Below are 20,750 nucleotides of genomic sequence, written 5' to 3' on the forward strand. Positions count from 1 at the left end.
TGTTTTTATTCATTCGTGGGACATGGGCGTCACTGGCTGGCCAGCATTTATTCTCATCTCTAGTTGTCCAAGGGCAGCTGAGAGTCAATCACATTGCTGTGGCTCTGGAGTCACATGTCAGCTAGACCAGGTAAGGACGGCAGATTTCCATCCCTAAAGGACATTACTGAACCAGATGTTTTTTTCCAATAATCAAAAATGGTTTCATGGTCATCAGTAGATTCTTAATTCCAGATATTTCTTGTTAAATTAAATTCCACCACCTGCCGTGGCGGGATTCGAACTTGGGTCCCCAGGACATTAGCTGAGTTTCTGAATTATGCAACAACCTACTGAGTTTAGCTGAGTTTTTGGAGTTCATGCAACAACCTACCACGCGGTACAAGGTACAAGGTACCGCGTGGTAGGTTGCTGCATAAAGTTAAATCTCACGGGATCCAGGGTGAGGTATCTAAATGGATACAAAATTGGCTTCTTGACAGGAGCCAGAGGGTGGTTGTAGAGAGTTGTTTTTCAAACTGAAGGCCTGTGACCAATGGTGTGCCTCAGGGATCAGTGCTGGGCCCACTGTTATTTGTCAATTATATTAATGATTTGGATGAGAATATAGGGGACATAGTTTGCAGATGACACCAAGATTGGTGGCATAGTGGACAGTGAAGAAAGTTATCTCCAATTGCAACGGGATCTTGATCAATTGGGCCAGTGGGCTGACGAATGGCAGATGGAGTTTAATTTAGACAAATGCGAGATGATGCATTTTGGTAGATTGAACCAGGGCAGGACTTACTCAGTTAATGGTGGGGCGTTGGGGAAAGTTACAGAACAAAGAGATCTAGGGGTACATGTTCATAGCTCCTTGAAAGTGGAGTCATATGTGGACAGAGTGTTGAAGAAGGCATTCGGTATGCTTGGTTTCATCGGTCAGAACATTGAATACAGGAGTTGGGACGTCTTGTTGAAGTTGAACAAGACGTTGGTAAGGTCACACTTGGAATACTGTGTGCAATTCTGGTCACCCTATTATAGAAAGGATATTATTAAACTAGAAAGAGTGCAGAAAAGATTTACTAGGATGCTACCGGGACTTGATGGATTGAGTTATAAGGAGAGGCTGAATAGACTGGGACTTTTTTCTCTGGAGCGTAGGAGGCTGAGGGTTGACCTTATAGAGGTCTATAAAATAATGAGGGGCATAGACAAGGTAGATAGTCAATATCTTTTCCCAAAGGTAGGGGAGTATAAAACTAGAGGGCATAGGTTTAAGGTGAGAGGGGAGAGATACAAAAGTGTCCAGAGGGGCAATTTTTTCACACAGAGGCTGGTGAGTGTCTGGAACAAGCTGCCAGAGGTAATAGTAGAGGCGGGTATAATTTTATCTTTTAAAAAGCATTTAGATAGTTGCATGGGTACAGAGGGATATGGGCCAAATGTGGACAATTGGGATTAGCTTTGGGGAGTTTTTTTTAAAAAGGGCGGCATGGACAAGTTGGGCCGAAGGGCCTGTTTCCATGCTGTAAACCTCTATGACTCTGTTAATAGTCTAGCGATAATACCACTAGAACACTGTCTCCCGATAAGCATAGTCTGTAACATCTTTTGGGGAAGGATTTAATGGGTTAAAAATGTGATTTCCCCTGAGCAGGGATCACAATGCTCAATGATCCCACTACATCTGTGCATGGTGGAGCCACTGAGGAAGAGAGAAGGAGTGAAATTGGCTTAGCAAGGGAGAAAGTCACCAGTGCAGGTTAGGTGGATTGGCCAAGCTAAATTGCCCCTCAGTGTCAGGAGGACTAGCTAGGGTAAATCATGGGGTTATGGGGATAGGGCCTGAGTGGGATTGTGGTTGGTGCAGATTTGATGGGCTGAATGGCCTTCTGCACTGTAGGATTCTATGATCCTAAGCCCTTTGTCCAGGAGATCAACAGGAGGAGAAAGGTTCACTGCCCACAGGGGACCAGGAGGCTCTCCAGACAAGTACTCAAAAGGCAATGGGAACAAATAGTCATCAAGGGCAATGCCAGTAGTCTAGGTTCAAATGCCTGAACGCAGTGGTGTGGAAGGTTCAGTGGCTTCACTCGAGTGGGTAATGTCAATGAATCCAACTTCAAATATCAAATGACTTCTCAACCTGCTGGTCTCTCAAGAGAACAGCCTCAGCTACTCCAATCTATTCATGTGGCTGACGTCCTTTATTCCAGAACCTTTCTTGAAAATCTTTTCTGAATCCTCTCTTGAGACTTCACATCCTTCCTAAAATGCAGTACCCAGCGTAGGATAAAAGTTGAGGCCAAACTGGATGTTTTATAAAGGTAACTTCATTGCTTTTGTACTCTGTGCTCCTATTAATAAAGCCAAGGTTTCTATGTGCCTATTTAACCACTTTCTCAGCCTGCTACCTTTGGCAATTTGTGTATTTGTCCTCTATTTCTCTCTACTCTAGCTGTTTAGAATTTATTTTCTATCATCTCTCTACATTCTTCCTACCAAAATGTATCGCTTCAAACGTCGCTGCATAATGAAATTTCATGTCCCCCCCATTCCTCAACCCCATATCTTATATATCAAGAAATGCAGGGCTCCCAGTGGTGTCCCTGAAGAAGCCCACTGCACACCATCGTCTCGTTTGAAAAACAACTGTTCGGCATTACACTGTGTTTTCTCACTCAGACAATTCTATATCTGTGCTGATACCATCCTGTATTCCAAGGGCTTCAACTTTGTTGAGTAATCTATTATGTGACATTTTGTCAAACATCTTGTGGAAGACTTTCAGTAGGGGAGCAGTTTGGGAACAGTGACCACAATTCAGTAAGCTTTAAGGTACTGATGGATAAAGATAAGTGTAGTCCTCAAGTTAAGGCGCTAAATTGGGAGAAGGCTAATTACAACAATATTAGGCAGGAACTGAAGAATGTAGATTGGGGGCAGATGTTTGAGGGCAAATCAACATCTGGCATGTGGGAGGCTTTCAAGTGTAAGTTGATAGGGATTCAGGACCGGCACATTCCTGTAAGGATGAAGGATAAGTATGGCAAGTTTTGGGAACCTTGGATAACGAGAGGTGTTGTGAGCCTAGTCAAAGAGAAAAAGGCTAGGAGGCTGGGAACACACAAAGTAAGTGTGGAGTACAAGGAAAGTAGAAAGAAACTTAAGCAAGGAGTAAGAAGGGCTAAAAGGGGACATTGTCTGCGTGGAATTTGCATGTTCTCCACGTGTCTGCGTGGATTTCCTTCGGGTGCCCCTGCCACAATGCCGCTACAAGTGGTATGTCCCACAAACAGAATGCTGCCGTCAGTCCAAAACGACATTCTGCCCACCACACAATGGAGCAATGTCAGCTATGAATTTCTGTGGCAGTGCATTGCCAGGGTATGTGGGGCATTCAGCCCAGTAATTGGCTGCTTGAATCAAACAGCGTGTTCCGGGGCGGCACGGTGGCACAGTGGTTAGCACTGCTGCTTCACAGTGCCAGGGACCTAGGTTCGATTCCCGGCTTGGGTCACTGTCTCAGCGGAGTTTGCATGTTCTCCCCGTGTCTGCGTGGGTTTTCTCCGGGTGCTCCAGTTTTCTCCCACATTCTGAAAGATGTGCTGGTTAAGTGAATTAACCCGAACAGGTGCCGGACTGTGGTGACTAGGGGAATTTCACAGTAATTTCATTGCAGTGTTAATGTAAGCCTTATTTGTGACTAATAAATAAACTTTATTGGTTATTCATTATAGGCAGAGTGCAGATGGTACTCAGGCAGCCCACGCTTGCAAAACCCAAAACAATGTCCACTGTTAGGGATATATTTCAGTGTTTGGGCAGCACTTGCTGAACGATCCTGAGTGTGCTAATAGCTACACTAACAACAAATTTAAGATAATTAGTTGAGCTCATAACAAGGCTGATTTACACTTGCCAGAAGTCAGATATCTTCTTACGCAAGAATCCATTCGCTGCAACAAAAAGAATATGCTCAAGCCTTGTGTCTTTTTTGATTTACTCGGGAGTTTTGGAAGCTTATTGCTTTCTCCATGGCAACTATTCACCTAATCAGATTTGACTTCCTAACCACAATCAACAGATGTCTCTCTTGTGATATAAATTGTTATGATCATTTGAAATTTGGCATTCTTACATTTGTTCTGATAAGTGCAAGATGATATGCTTCAGCAACATGTATCTTTTTTCAACAATATTCACGTTCTGCACTATCAAGAGACTGTTTGCACATTTAAGTACACAAAATCATTAAAATGCCAGAAACAGATGCATAAAATAATTAAAAACATTAAAGGAATTCTGCTTTTTACATATAGAGGAATAGAATACAAAGGGGTAGTAGTCCGTTCCAGTTTCATCCCACATTCCAAAGGTGTGCAGGTTAGGTGGATTGGTCATGCTAAATTGCCCCTTAGTGTCCCAAGATGTGTAGTTTAGGTGGATTGGCCATGGTAAGTGTTTGGGGTTACGGGGATAGGCCGGGGAAGAGGGTCTGGGTAAAATATTCTATCAGAGAGCTGGTGCAGACTTGAAGGGCCAAATGGTCTCCTTCTGCACTGTAGGGATTCTATGATTCTATGATTCCAGAAGTCATGATGTACAAATTCCTGGTCAGATCACACCTGGCATACTGTGAGCAGTTCTGGCAAGGCACATTAGGAAGGATATGATGGCCTTGGAGGAACTGCAGTGTGGTAGAATTATCAGAATTATCAGAATTATACCTAGACTCGCAAGGTTAAATTACAAGGAGAAATTACACAATTGATGCCTGTATTGCCTGAAGTTTTTGGAATGATTTGATCAAAGTTTTCAAAATACAAAGGGGACCAGATAGGTTGGACAGGGAAATTATTTCTGCTGTTTGGGGAATCTAAGATGAGGGAGAGTGGTCTAAACGTTCGGAATCATATTAGGAAACACAATGGATGGTGGAAGTTTGGAACTCTTGCACTGGCAATAATTGATGCTACATCAATTGTTAATTTTAAATCAGTGGTTGCTAGATTTCAATTTGTCAATTGTATTCAGGGATGTGTGGCAAAGATGGGTAAATGGACCATAGATCAGCCATGATCTCATTGAATGACCAGGATAGACTTGAGGGGATAAATGGCCTAACCCTATGCCTATGCTCCAATTTTATTCTGAACACAGTTCATAGACAATTCTCTCAAGATCATGAAGGCCCCATCTTCTCACCCTTGCCCCTCGCCTGAGGTGTGGTGATCCTCGGGTTAAATCACCACCAGTCAGCTCTCCCCCTCAACAGGCAGTGCAGCCTAAGATCACCTGGAACTATGGCAACTTTACCTTTGCAATCTTTGCAATCATGACTGCCCTTCATTTTAAAAAAAAATACAATTTTCATTTTCTCTTCACACTTGTACAAATTTTTTCTGAGATCTTAATATGTAGCCACTTAGCTTTGACTGCGTCGACAATTCTGCTAGTTAAGATTGACATGCAGTAACTGGAATGATTTAGGTTTTATATTTGCATAGCAACAGGCATTTTGAAAGCAGATATGGCAGACCAATCCACTTAGAGCTGACGTGGAACAGTTCTCCTTTCAGGATACTGCTGTGCGGTAATACCACTGACCTCTTGTTTTTAGCTGCTGCACATTTCAGCATTTTAGTTGGCTGAGAAATCGGTGTTCTGGGAGCAAACCTTTCTTCATAAGTTCATAAGATATAGGAGCAGAATTAGGCCATTCAGCCCATCGAGTCCACTCCGCCATTCGATCATGGCTGATATGCTCCTCATCCCCATTTTCCTGTCTTCTCTCCATAACCCTTCAACCCATTACCAATTAAACATCTGTCTAACTCCTCCTTAAATTTACTCACTGTCCCAGCATCCATCGCACTTTGGGATAGCGGATTCCACAGATTCACAACCCTTTGGAAGAAATAGTTTCTCCTCAACTCTGTTTTAAATTTGCTACCTCTTATCCTAAGACTATGACCTCTCATCCTAGAATGCCCCACAAGAGGAAGCATCTGCTCCACATCTACTTTATCCATACCCTTTACCATCTTGTATATCTCAATTTGATCTCCCCTCATTCTTCTAAATTCCAGGGAGTATCGGCCTGAACTGTTCAATCTCTCTTCACAGGACAAACCCCTCACCTCTGGAATCAATCTAGTGAACCTCCTCTGAACTGCCTCCAATGTCACTACATCTTTCCTCAAATAAGGGGACCAAAACTGTGCACAATACTCCAGATGCGGCCTCACCAATGCCTTATAAAATTGCAACAATACTTCCTTACCGTTATATTCTACTCCTTTAGATATAAATGTCAGCATTCCATTCACTTTCTTTATTATCTGCTTTACATGCATGCTCGTTTTGCGTGACTCATGAACGAGGACACCCAGATCCCTCTGCACCGGAGCACCCCGAAGTCTCTCTCCATTTAGATAATAAATTGCCTTCCCATTTTCCCGACCAAAATGCGTGACCTCACACTTCTCCACGTTAAAGTCCATCCGCCACATTTTGGCCCACTCTCCTAACCTACCTCCATCCATTTGTAAGGTTCTTATTTCCTCATTGCAACTTATTGTCCCGCCTTTTTTTGTATCATCTGCAAATTTGGCTACAGAGCCTTCTATCCCTGTATCCAAGTCATTAATATAGATTGTAAATAGCTGCGGCCCAAGGACCGATCCCTGTGGCACCTCACTAGTTACTTCTTACCATCTAGAAAAAAAACGATTTATCCCGGCTCTCTGTCTTCTGCCCATCAGCCTTTCCAAGCTAATCAATTACCCCTAATCCCATTTCTGTACTTCAAATTTATGCTCAAGTACAGAATCTTCTCTGTAACTCTCAAATATTATTTCTTGTGTTTTATTTTTATAAATATTTTCAGATCAATTAGGGAAATGCATGGGTTATGAAAATTGCCCTGAATGTCTGACAAAATATTAGCTTTCTTTTCTTTGGGAGGAGAATGCCATTGTTTTCTCATGATTTTGTGTTGTACCGAACTGGCTTCAGGACCTGACATTGGGACTAAATGAGGGCCCCAAGCCCGCACTTACCATAGAACATAGAACATTACAGCGCAGTACAGGCCCTTTGGCCCTCGATGTTGCGCCGACCAGTGGAACCAATCTAAAGCCCATCTAATCTCCACTATTCCAATATCATCCATATGTTTATCCAATAACAATTTGAATGCTCTTAATGTTGGCGAGTCCACTACTGCTGCGGGCAGGGCATTCCACGCCCTTACTACTCTCTGAGTAAAGAACCTACCTCCAACATCTGTCCTATATCTCTCACCCCTCAATTTAAAGCTATGTCCCCTCAGCCTAGCCATCACCATCCGAGGAAAAAGGCTCTCACTATCCACCCTATCTAATCCTCTGATCATCTTGTATGCCTCTATTAAGTCACCTCTTAACCTTCTTCTCTCTAACCAAAACAACCTCAAGCCCCTCAGCCTTTCCTCATACGATTTTCCCACCATACCAGGCAACATCCTGGTAAATTTCCTCTGCACTTTTTCCAACACTTCCACATCTTTCCTATAATACGGCGACCAGAACTGTACGCAATACTCCAAATGCGGTCGCACCAGAGTTTTGTACAGTTGCAGCATGACCTCCTGGCTCCGAAACTCAATCCCTCTACCAATAAAAGCTGACACACCGTACGCCTTCTTAACAACCCTATCAACCTGGGTGCCATCTTTCAGGGATCTATGCACATGGACACCCAGATCCCTCTGTTCATCCACCCTACCAAGTATCTTACCATTAGCCCAGTACTCTGTATTCCTGTTACTCCTTCCAAAGTGAATCACCTCACACTTTTCCGCATTAAACTCCATTTGCCACCTCTCAGCCCAGCTCTGCAGCTTATCTATGTCCCTCTGTAACCTGCCACTTCCCTCCGCACTGTCTACAACTCCACCGACTTTAGTGTCATCCGCAAATTTACTAATCCATCCTTCCACGCCCTCATCCAGGTCATTAATAAAAATGACAAACAGCAGTGGCCCCAAAACAGATACTTGCGGTACACCACTAGAAACTGAACTCCAGGATGAATATTTCCCATCAACCACCACCCTCTGTTTTCTTACAGCTAGCCAATTCCTGATCCAAACCACTAAACCACCCTCAATCCCATGTGTCCGTATTTTCTGCAAAAGCTTACCATGGGGAACCTTATCAAACGCTTTGCTGAAATCCATATACACCACATTAACCGCTTTACCCTCATTCACCTCTTTGGTCACCTTCTCAAAGAACGCAATAAGGTTTGTGAGGCACGACCTACCCTTCACAAAACCGTGTTGACTATCCCTAATCAAATTATTTCTTTCTAGGTGATTATAAATCCTATCTCTTATAATCCTTTCCAATACTTTGCCCACAACAGAAGTAAGGCTCACCAGTCTATAATTACCAGGGTTGTCCCTACTCCCCTTCTTGAACAAGGGGACAACATTTGCTATCCTCCAGTCTTCTGGCACTGTTCCTGTAGACAATGACAACACAAAGTTCAAAGCCAAAGGCTCTGCAATCTCCTCCCTAGCCTCCCAGAGAATCCTGGGATAAATCCCATCCGGCCCAGGGGACTTATCTATTTTTACCAAGAGCATCCACCAGAGGAGGCTTGTTAGTTGGCCACCTTACCATCCTGAAGTGAACTTTTGGTGCTGCAGGGCCAATCAGAGGAGCCGCAGCTCTGGAGGTTTGGCCACGCCACCAGGAGAGGTAGGTGCTGCTGAAGCAGGTCAGAAATTGCGAGGGCATTTCGACATGGAGGCAACTTCTGAGGGGTTAATGAATATCAAAGGTGGTGCCGGCCAAAGCTGATTAGTGCCTCAATGTGAAGAGGTAACCCTTTCCTGCCCATGGCCCTGCTCCCCACCCCCACCCAGCCTGTCACTAGGAGATTACCTAGTGTTAGGGTTTGGATCAGGAACTCCAAGGTGTATTATGAAGTTAAGCTAGACCCCAACTACTTTTTTTTGATTTTGGCATTCGGGTGAGCATAAGGTATTTCACTCCAGGTATGATTCAATTGACTCACTGGGAAGCTTTTATGAAAGCAAACTTTATTTTTAACAACACAGTTAAAATATAACAAAAAGACTTAACCTAAATTTTACCAATTGGAAATACTTAAACATGAAAAGATTTAATTCTTAACAATTAGTTATCTCTGTAGTTCCAAGGTAAACAGTATCTTCATAGAAATAAATCCTTTTTAGAATCTGCGCAAAAGCAGAAATGCCCATGCCAGCCTTTTAACACCACTAGACAGAGATCCAGACAGACACTTAGACCAAAAGACCATAAGGCCTGTCTTCTGACTCTCATACAGCAAACTCCAGAGAAAGATCCACCCCAAACAGCAGAATCTCAGAGGAAGAGACTTATTTTCTACAGAAAGCAATCTCCAAATCCAGAGAGAGAAAGAGGCACAGAGAAAACGACCTCTCTCTAAAGATCCCAAGCAGCAAACTGAGCTTGATTTTTTTTTGTGTAAGACTAACTCCACCCAGTCACCTGATATTTCTGTCAATCAACCTAATCAAGCCCTACTCTATGATTCTGTGTTCAAGTTTAACAACACCAGGTTAAAGTCCAACAGGTTTATTTGGTAGCAAAAGCCACACAAGCTTTCGGAGCCTTAAGCCCCTTCTTCAGGTGAAGAAGGGGCTTAAGGCTCCAAAAGCTTGTGTGGCTTTTGCTACCAAATAAACCTGTTGGACTTTAACCTGGTGTTGTTAAACTTCTTACTGTGTTTACCCCAGTCCAATGCCGGCATCTCCACATCTGTGTTCAAAGCCATGGGAGGGTGGCTTGACCAGAGATTACTCTGAGGGGGGAGGCATGTATCTGGCGAATATATTTGTGACTGTGTACCCTAATAGATATAACTAGAAAAGACTTGTCTACATTTGATTTCTGTGTTCGCACATATTTTGTGGCGCAAAACGGGTGTCAACATAATGAGAATGCTTGGGGTTCCCAGATGTGCGTGAGAGGTCACTAGGGGTTCTGTGGGTAGAACAGTTTGGGAAACCCTGCTATAAGTAAATGGATTTTGAGTGAGTGAACATGGGGTCCAATATTTCCAAGTTCAGTTAACTGCTGGCATGACAAAATGGCCCATCAATACAATGCAGCACACAGAACATGCCTAGCTGGTGGATTAATACAGCATGGCAATCCCATTTCCTTCTCTTCATTCAATTCCTGACAGGCTCTCATCTGCCAAGAATGGCAATTTGGGGACATGTTCCCCATGATTTTCTGTCTATTTAAATGATTCCTGGATGGAATACTGCAATGGCCGGAATTCCTGTTATATGCTCCTGGTGGGTAAGGCTTCATAATGGGACTGTGGCTTTATAGAAATACTCGCTGACCTTTGCTGGCCCATTTGAGAGAAATATTTATTGAGTAGAATGAATAAGGATATAGAGTTGGAGAAGGAGCAAATAAGATTCATAAAAATGATGGCAGAATGGAGAGGTTACAACTACCAGGACAAGCTGGGGGTCTTTCTCTAATAAAAGAGAAGACTGAGGAGTGACTAATGGAGATCTTTAAATTTATGAAGGGTAGCCATGGAGAAGATTCCTCTTGCTTGAGGGGTCAGTCATGAGGGGGCATACTTATATGGTAAGGGGTAGGAGGGGATTTGAGAAGAACCTTTTTCACTCAGAGGATGGTGGGAATCTGGAATGCACTGCCCAGGAAGGTGGCGGAGGCCGGAAACCTTACCAACTTTAAAAAATATTTGGATGGACACTTGAAATATCATAACATTCAAGGATATGGGATAAGTACAGGAAAATGGGATTAACGTGCCTTTAGTGGTCGATATTGTCAGTGCAGACTCAATGGGCTGAAGGGCCTTTTCTGCACTGTATGATTCTATAGGCAGATTCTCCGGTCGTGCTCGCACCAAGACCGGAAAATCCTGCCCAAGGTCAACAGACCTTTGCATGGCCCGTGTCCCGGCCGCTACGATTCCCGTGATGGGCAGGACGGTAAATTATATCCTATGACTCTAAGGTTTTTCCACTTCTGGGAGAGTCCGGAACCAGGAGTCATTCATATAAAAGACTAATAAATCCAATAGGGAATTCAGGAAAAACCTCTTTATCCAGAGAGTGGTTTGAATGTGGAACTTTTATCCACATAGAATCCTACAGTGCAGAAGGAGGCCATTTGGCCCATCGAGTCTGCACCGACCACAATTCCACCTAGGTCCTATCTCCATAACCACATGCATTTACCCTAGCTAGTCCCGCTAACACAAAAGGTCAATTTAGCATGGCCAATCCAGCAAACCCGCACATCTTTGGAGTGTGGGAGGAAACCACGCAGACACGGGGAGAATGTGTAAACTCCACACAGACAGTGACCCAAGCCGGGGATCAAACCTGGATCCCTGGAGCTGTGAGGCAACAGTGCTAACCACTGTGCCACCATGCCACCCACAGACTAAATGGACCATGAAGTAGTTGCAGAAAATGGCATCAATGCATTTAAAGAAAAGTTAGAAAAACAGATGGAGAACAAGGGATCAAAGGATACGCTGGTACCATGAGAGGGCATGGGGTGGGAGGAGGTTTGTTTAGAGCATTGAACATAGGCATGGACCAGTTAAACTGAATGATCTATGCTGTAAACTGTGTGTTATATGTCTCCTGTTCACACTATGTAAAGTCATTCAGACGAAATTCTGATCAAACCTCTGTGCACCAATCCCCCCATTTACCTTTCTTGTTGGCACAATCGCTTTCTAGACATGCAATTCCCACTGGTAAACAGAAAGGTGTTTGCCTCCACATATTTCATTGTAACTGGAGATCTATTTGCGTAGACTTTCAACCTGTGTTATATTCTGATTTTGTAGATCGGCTGCCCATTATAGAAACAAAGAACAAAGAAAATGACAGCACAAGAACAGGCCCTTCGGCCCCCCAAGCCTGCACCGACCATGCTGCCTAAACGGGATATGAAAATCAGATGGTTTCAATGGGGGGGGGGGGGGGGGGGGGGTCTACTCAGAGCAGGCACTGACAAGCTGTAAGTTGCTCCATTGAATTCCTTGCTGCAGTCAGCTCCCTTGAAGTTAACTCCTTCACTTTAAAAAGTGCTATTGAGCACAGAGGACCCACAACTATTCCATGAATGCAGAGCTGATTTTTAAGTTACCAACTTGATATAAACATCAACAGTACACTCGATTATCTGTCTCCCCCCCCCCCCCGTGTTGGCAAATGTGTGCTGGAGAGGGAAATGTCTCGAAACTCGAATATACGCAGATTAACGTAAGACAGAAACTATCATTTGTTGAGAAAGTATAAAGGTAAGGTTCTGTCCACCTCTGTATAATGTCCATCTGACCCCAATGAATCGTTCAGGATCTGACCTGATTACTTCTTCAGAACGGATTTCTAATTTACCAGTTATGAACAGTTCGCCAAATGAGGGCAGGGTATCTAGGGCAGGTGCAGTCAGGAGAAGATAAACTAGATTTTGTTACTTTTGTTTGCTGTCTATGGAGTCAAAGTGAAGTAGGACCCGAAGGTTGTTAAAATAGAACTATTGCTGCAAGAGGTGACATAAAGCACAGCTGCCCTATTTGGCACTTCTGGGCATCCTCCCCAGAGGAAAGCACTCAGACTGCCTGGCAGGAGGTGCAGCGATGTGCCTGGACAAGTCAGCAATCTGATGGGATAATCACCAGTTGTTTGAATGAGTACAGTTCCAACAACGTTGAAAAAACTGAATGCCATCCAGGACAGAACAGCTCAAATAATCAGAGCTTCTGTCTCTGGAATCCGTATCTACTTCCATGCCACTGGTACACTGCGGCTGAAGTATGTCCAACCGTCAGACATGGGGGTAATTTCACTGGGTTAGTAATCCGATAGGGCCACTCTAATGCCCTGGGGTTTACTAATGTCCTTTAGGGAAGGAAGTCTGCCATCCTGACCTGGTCTGGCCTACATGTGACTCCAGACCCACAGCAATGCGATTAACTCTTTCCTGCCTCTGAGTTGGCCTAGCAAGTGGCTCAGTTCAAGAGTAATTAGGGATGGGCAACAAATGTTGGCCTTGCCAGTGATGCCCAGATCCCATGAAAGAATAAAGAAAAAAATAGGATAAGCAATTCCAGCAGTGAGAGAGAAGAGGGCAATAATGTTATGGGAATACCATCATCTCCAGGTTCCCCTCCAAATCTGGCACCCTCCACAAATTGCATCTTGTGACAATATTGTGCCTTTATGAACTGTATTTTAATCATGTTTCTCTGCAGGAAGTTTGAGCAGCCCCTGGGATTTTGTTGGCACCGTGTTGTCTGTAGCTGGTGTCCTTTATTGTTACTGGAGCAGTATAATTGATCTCATGTTGGTTGTAATCTGAACTAATGCAGTGTTCTGTTGTTTCAGTGTTCCCCTGGGATTGCAGAGTAGAGTTTGATTCGGAGTGATTTACAGGTCAGGTCACATAGCTGAGGACTGCTATTTTTCACAGAACATTTCAGTTTTAGTTTTCATTTTCTGAAGCTGCTTGAAGCTGAGAGAAACAACGGTGTTATTCCCCTCTCAGGAGTCTAAAGACTGGAAGCCGCCAGAGATTATGTTTACCCCTCTTTGAGGTGTAGCTGTTTTGTAGATAGGTATTCTTCTCTGGAAACTGCTGGCTTGGATTTCTGGTAGTCATGATGTGGAGATGCCGGCGTTGGACTGGGGTAAACACAGTAAGAAGCCTCCCGAAGATACACAAGGCAAACACACCCGGCCGTCCCATCGTATCGGGCAATGGGACCCTGTGCGAGAACCTCTCCGGCTATGTCGAGGGCATCCTGAAACCCATTGTACAAAGAACCCCCAGCTTTTGTCGCGACACGACGGACTTCCTACAGAAACTCGGCACACATGGAGCAGTTGAACCAGGAGCGCTCCTCGTCACAATGGATGTCTCAGCACTCTACACCAGCATCCCCCATGACGATGGCATTGCTGCAACGGCCTCAGTGCTCAGCGCCAACAACTGCCAGTTTCCAGATGCAATTTTACATCTCATCCGCTTCATCCTGGACCACAATATCTTCACCTTCAACAACCAGTTCTTCATCCAGACACACGGAACAGCCATGGGGACCAAATTTGCACCTCAATATGCCAACATCTTCATGCACAGGTTCGAACAAGACTTCTTCACCGCACGGGACCTTCAACCGGTGCTATACACTAGATACATCGATGACATTTTCTTCCTTTGGACTCATGGTGAACAATCACTGAAACAACTCTATGATGACATCAACAAGTTCCATCCCACCATCAGGCTCACCATAGACTACTCTCCGGAATCGGTTGCATTCTTGGACACGCGCATCTCCATTAAGGACGGTCACCTCAGCACCTCACTGTACCGCAAGCCCACGGATAACCTCACGATGCTCCACTTCTCCAGCTTCCACCCTAAACACGTTAAAGAAGCCATCCCCTACGGACAAGCCCTCCGTATACACAGGATCTGCTCGGATGAGGAGGATCGCAACAGACACCTCCAGACGCTGAAAGATGCCCTCATAAGAACAGGATATGGCGCTAGACTCATTGATCAACAGTTCCAACGCGCCACAGCGAAAAACCGCACCGACCTCCTCAGAAGACAAACACGGGACACAGTGGACAGAGTACCCTTCGTTGTCCAGTACTTCCCCGGAGCGGAGAAGCTACGGCATCTCCTCCGGAGCCTTCAACATGTCATTGATGAAGACGAACATCTCGCCAAGGCCATCCCCACACCCCCACTTCTTGCCTTCAAACAACCGCACAACCTCAAACAGACCATTGTCCGCAGCAAACTACCCAGCCTTCAGGAGAACAGTGACCAAGACACCACACAACCCTGCCACAGCAACCTCTGCAAGACGTGCCGGATCATCGACACAGATGCCATCATCTCACGTGAGAACACCATCCACCAGGTACACGGTACATACTCTTGCAACTCGGCCAACGTTGTCTACCTGATACGCTGCAAGAAAGGATGTCCCGAGGCATGGTACATTGGGGAAACTATGCAGACGCTGCGACAACGGATGAATGAACACCGCTCGACAATCACCAGGCAAGACTGTTCTCTTCCTGTTGGGGAGCACTTCAGCGGTCACGGGCATTCGGCCTCTGATATTCGGGTAAGCGTTCTCCAAGGCGGCCTTCGCGACACACGACAGCGCAGAGTCGCTGAGCAGAAACTGATAGCCAGGTTCCGCACACACAAGGACGGCCTCAACCGGGATATTGGGTTTATGTCACACTATTTCACATAAATATTTCTGCTTTTTTCCTCCTGAGTCTTTATCATGCGATCCTAGAATCAGAATTTATGTCACACTATTTGTAACTCCCACAGTTGCGTGGACCTGCAGAGTTTCACTGGCTGTCTTGTCTGGAGACAATACACATCTTTTTAGCCTGTCTTGATGCTCTCTCCACTCCCATTGTTTTGTTTCTTAAAGACTGGATTAGTTGTAAGTATTCGCATTCCAACCATTATTCATGTAAATTGAGTCTGTGTCTTATAAGTTCTGTTTGTGAACAGAATTCCCACTCACCTGAAGAAGGGGCTCAGAGCCTCGAAAGCTTGTGTGGCTTTTGCTACCAAATAAACCTGTTGGACTTTAACCTGGTGTTGTTAAACTTCTTATTGGATTTCTGTCCATAGGTGTTACAAAGCTGAAAATCCAACATCACATGAGTATACTTATTTTTGTGCTAACTAAGTCTGGTGAAAGGTGTATGTCTGTGGGATGTTGCTTTACCTTGGAACAACAGAGATAGCTAGCTGTTAGGAGTTATACTATGTCATGTTTAAGTCTTGTAATTGGTAAAAGGTATGCTAATTCTTTTTGTCATATTCTAACTGTGTTCTTAAGTAAAGGCTTCCTAGTGGGTCACTTGAATCATACCTTGAATGAAACACCTTATGCCCACCAATGCCAAAATCAAATGTTAAACTTAGGATCTAGGCTAACTTCACACAATACCTTGGAGTTTCTGACCTGGGTCTTAACAATGTATTTTACTGTTGCTTAATCATCACTGGAATTCCCTATCTGATACAACCATGGATATAACATCCCCCGCAGTTCACAAAGAATGACTCCAACATCTTTTCAGGTCAACAAGAGATGCAGTAAGCGTATTCTTATCATCACAGCCAACATTTGGCCCACAACTGGCTTTTAAAACCAGGAGCCGTAAGCTTCCTTTTTATCTCCACTGATTGTTGAGATGGACAGGATGGGAAGTGTGCTGGCGATACACTCAATCATGTATCCACCCATTTATACTGACCCCTGATTGCCCACACACTGGGAATGGCTGCTTATAATACAACATTTTCCCCAGTATTTGCACCATAGTGATGCTCGGTGCACGGAAATCCGACCTGTCTTTGATGTAGCACAGCGTTGCTATGGCAGCAGAGAGGGAATGGATTTATTTATTTTGAATTCAGAAAGCAGAATGATTTGATGGCCAAGGCCTTATTGTCAAAGTTCAAATTTTACAGAGTTTCTTTTGCAAAAATTGGGAGCCTGCTGGTAACTCTGCCCAGCAACACACTCTTCAGGTCTACCCTGGCTACTCTCCTGAACCATCCCAGTAAGCATCCACGGTGCAGGCCAGGAAGTTTACTCTCTCCCCAAGGCTGGCTTGATGAGGGCTTCTTTGTGACAGGTAGAGATCCTGTTCGATTGTAGATGTGTCCGAATTCTGTTAAAATGAAAAATCAAGGCAGGGCTGTCCTGTGATTTGAATTGTACTGGAATAGGCAGGGAATGCTATCGAAACCTGAACTGGTGTAAGGTCATCAAACCTGGTCTTTGTGCTTCCAATACAGAAAGCTAACGTTCTTGAATATTATCACTGCGTGACTCCCCATCAGTGGATATTTAAGATTATTACCAGCTTTTGGGGCAGGTAAGGGCATCGTCACTGCCTTGGATGACTGGACAAGTGATAACCTTCAACCTTCAGCATGTATTGAATTAATTTTTGTTTCTATTTTTTACCACAATGATTGTAAAACAGGATTTTCAAAATGCTGAAAGACCGCAGTCCACCCAGTGTGCTTTCAACCATCCATTAGACACGTGATAATGGAGTTGTCCCCATCAACAGTTGCTACAAGAGCAGGTCAGAGGCTAGGAATACTGCAGTGAATAACTCACCTCCTGACACTCCAAAGCCTGTCCACCATCTACAAGGCACAAGTCGGGAGTGTGATGGAATACTCCCCACTTGCCTGGATGGGTGCAGCTCCAACAACACTCAAGAAGCTTGACACCATCCAGGACAAAGCAGCTCGTTTGATTGGCACCACATCTAAAAACATCCACTCCCTCCACCACCGACGCTCAGTAGCAGCAGTGTGTACTATCTACAAGATGCACCGCAGCAATTCACCAAAGCTCCTTAGGCAGCACCTTCCAAACCCACGACCACTTCCATCTCGAAGGACAAGGGCAGCATTTACATGGGAACACCACCACCTGCAAGTTCCCCGCTAAGCCACTCACCATCCTGACGTGGAAATATGTCGCCGTTCCTTCGCAGTCGCTGGGTCAAAATCCTGGAATTCCCTCCCTAACGGCATTGTGGGTCAACCCACAGCACATGGACTGCAGCGATTCAAGAAGGCACCACCTTCACAAGGACAACTAGGGATGGGCAATAAATGGCGACCAGGCAGTAATGCCCATGTCCCACAAATGAATAAAACAAATGTCGCCAACAGATTCACACATGATACCACAAAAACCTCAGTGGTGGACAGTCTTGGGAACAATAGGCCCAAAGTCACGTGTTCCATCCAAGTATGCTACACTTAGCCCATGACATGTATGAAATTATTCATATATTACATACCTGAACGAAATCCATCTACTTAACATTTGAATGGATCAATACTAACTGCTTCCATTGTCCACCTAGTGAGCTTGTTTCACAGCTTTCTCACTGAGACATGGCCCAGATCTTTACTGGGATGGGACTTCCAAGCTGGGGGATGGGGTGTAGCGTTCTAGTCCAAACCCTGTGCAGTTTTTACTCCTTGACTGTAGGGTTTTTTTTAAATCAGGATCATCTCCCAAAAACCAGCTTGACTGTCAGTCCTGTCTCCATGTTGGACTGGGAATGCTGTAGAAGAGGTTCCCCTCTCAGAGTGCAGGAGGTTCCTGCTGCTGGAATAAGGATTGTGAGGGTTGGGGGAAAGGAGATGGGTACAGTTCAGCTTGGATGGTTGGGAATGATTATTGGGGGAGGGGCACAGTTTTGGGATAGAGTTGGAGGTCAGCGGGACGTTGATAATCATGGTGGGGGACCTCTGTTGATATTATAGGTTCTGATCACATGGAGGAATGTGGGTTAGCTGGGGCAGTAGTCATTCATGCACCTCCTAGCCCATAAGCAGTTGCTGGAAAGGCACTTGATTCTTCCACACAGCCTTCCTTGCCTCCATTTAGCTTCAATTGCTTCGCTCAGAATATGGTTGGTTGGGGGATTGGTGTCGGATGGCTAGTGGTAGGGTAGGGGTTGGGTGGTCAGTTGGGGGAAGCTAGGTGGTCAATGGGGGATTGGGGTTGGGTGATCAGTGGGATGAGGGGAGTTGCGTGGTCAATGGGTAGGGGGTCAGGGGATGGAGCAGGTGGGAAAGTGACTGGGGAGTCCCATGGGGGTCGGGGGTGTGGGGAGAGTTCTGTGGGAGTCAGGGAGTCCCATGGGGGCGGGGGGGGGAGGCAGGGGGGGATGTCGGGAGAGCAGAGTCAGTACTATAGTTCCCCAGAGGTTAGAAGTGGTTTTAATTCTTCTAACTCTTTCTGAGTCATTATTACTATAAGATGGTCAGATCTACGTGGAGCTTTTGATTTATATTGTATTTCCGGAAGCTTCTCATTGCAGGGTAATTGCCAAACTGAAGCTGGAAATACCCGGACAGTTGAAGTGTAATCCTTACCTGGTGGTGTATCCTCCCCCACCCCACCCTCCCCCCCACAACCCCCATCCCCACTTACACTACCCTAGAACCCAGAGGTTACAGGCCATTGTGTTCCATTTCTGAAAGAACACAAAAGTTATCTGTAAATTCACTTCAGTCTTGCCTTGGAAGCTTCTGGAACACCATTACCATTCTGGGGCATGAGGTATTCTATCACACAATACCTTGGACAGGAATCCAACAAATACACTGGCCATAACTCCAACAGAGAAACACTACTCCACTTGGCAACCAGGCCAAACTTTGCTTCCAGGAATAATACTGACAGAATTGTGGAAGATATATTGAATACAACAAATGGATTTCTTACCTCTTTGAGATCCCAGGTTAGGTTCACAACTTTATGCCCGGGTTCTGGCTGCCATGGAGACAGAGTGACCGTTGTTTGCCATGAGGACGAGGGGGAGGTTGTGTTGGGCAGCATAGATGTCGCGGCTGGCTCCGGTTGCCATGGCAGCGTGGATTCTGTCCAGCTAGGGGCCAGCGTGCTCTGCAGAGGTTGATCACAATTGTCACCCCGATAGCCTTCTTCACAAACGCAGACATAGCCATCAGTGTAGCTGCTGCAGTTGCCATGGCGACAGGGATTGCTTGCACATTCGTCTATTCGATCCTGGAAGCCAAAAGGACAGAATTTTATTCAGATTTATTTAGCCTGATGGAGTTAGATTGATTTCCAGCACAATGAACCTTAACTTCTGAAAACCACTTGGATTGCATTCGTATGTGTTAACCTCCCCTCGCTTCTCAAGAAACCTCTCGTGATATATACTGTGTTACCTGTTAAAAATCTGGACATGTTCCCAGGCACCTTCAACACATCTTTAGAGCTATTTACCCAGAGCCATTAGGAAGTAATTTTAGGAATAGTGTTGTCTTTCATTTCCCATTTTGTCTAGAGAAAAGTCTCTTCGTTGTTTAAAAGCAAAATACTGCAGATGCTGGAATCTGAAACAAAAACAGAAAATGCTGAAAAATCTCATCAAGTCTGGCAGCACCTGTGGGGAAAGAATAGAGCCAACGTTTCGAGTCTAGATGACCCTTCGTCAGAGCTGAGGCTCATATCTGCTTGTTGCCTCCAATTGTCAATGTAGCACTGAGTCACCCCAAAAGGGAAGCTTAGGCATGATGCAATGCTTTGGGTCACCAAAACATTGATCCACCACAACATTCAATGGTGGAAGGAGAATTAGCTGAGGCATTGAGGAAATGATTGAGACTATATCCAGTGTCAATCCAACCTTCTGTTAAGCAGTTGGAGGTGCACAATGTTAATAACATTGTGACACGGAGGTAGTGAGATAAGGGAGTACTATGATGAATTGTATTGTGGATCAATGCAATTTACTCCTAAACCAATTAGGCACTAAACCAGTCACACAATAATTGGCAAAAGGTCATCTGGACTCGAAATGTCAGCTCTTTTCTCTCCTTAGAGATGCTGCCAGGCATGCTGAGATTTTCCAGCGTTTTCTCTTTTGGATACGATAATTGATATATTGTTAAGGCTAGTTCCCAGACGAGGTCCCCAAATTTGTTACCCTCTGTCTCTCTGTGGGAACAATCCCAGACGAAACCCCCAATTTGTTATGACTGGTCACAGAATCATAGAATCCCTATAGCGCAGAAGGAGGCCACTCGGCCCATCGAACCTGCACCGACAACAATCCCACCCAGGCC

General features: G+C 44.9%; 1 protein-coding gene across 1 annotated transcript in view; it reads right to left on the reverse strand.

Moving 5' to 3' along the window:
* Positions 1–20,750, reverse strand: part of dner (delta/notch-like EGF repeat containing) — a 319,201-nt gene that overhangs the window by 174,642 nt on the left and 123,809 nt on the right. The window contains exon 2 of the mRNA XM_078201917.1: positions 19,381–19,683. Within this exon, the coding sequence (XP_078058043.1) occupies positions 19,381–19,683 (303 nt within the window). The remainder of the gene's footprint in view (positions 1–19,380; positions 19,684–20,750) is intronic.

The sequence above is a fragment of the Mustelus asterias genome, chromosome 3 (assembly GCF_964213995.1).
Source record: "Mustelus asterias chromosome 3, sMusAst1.hap1.1, whole genome shotgun sequence".
NCBI lineage: Eukaryota > Metazoa > Chordata > Chondrichthyes > Carcharhiniformes > Triakidae > Mustelus > Mustelus asterias.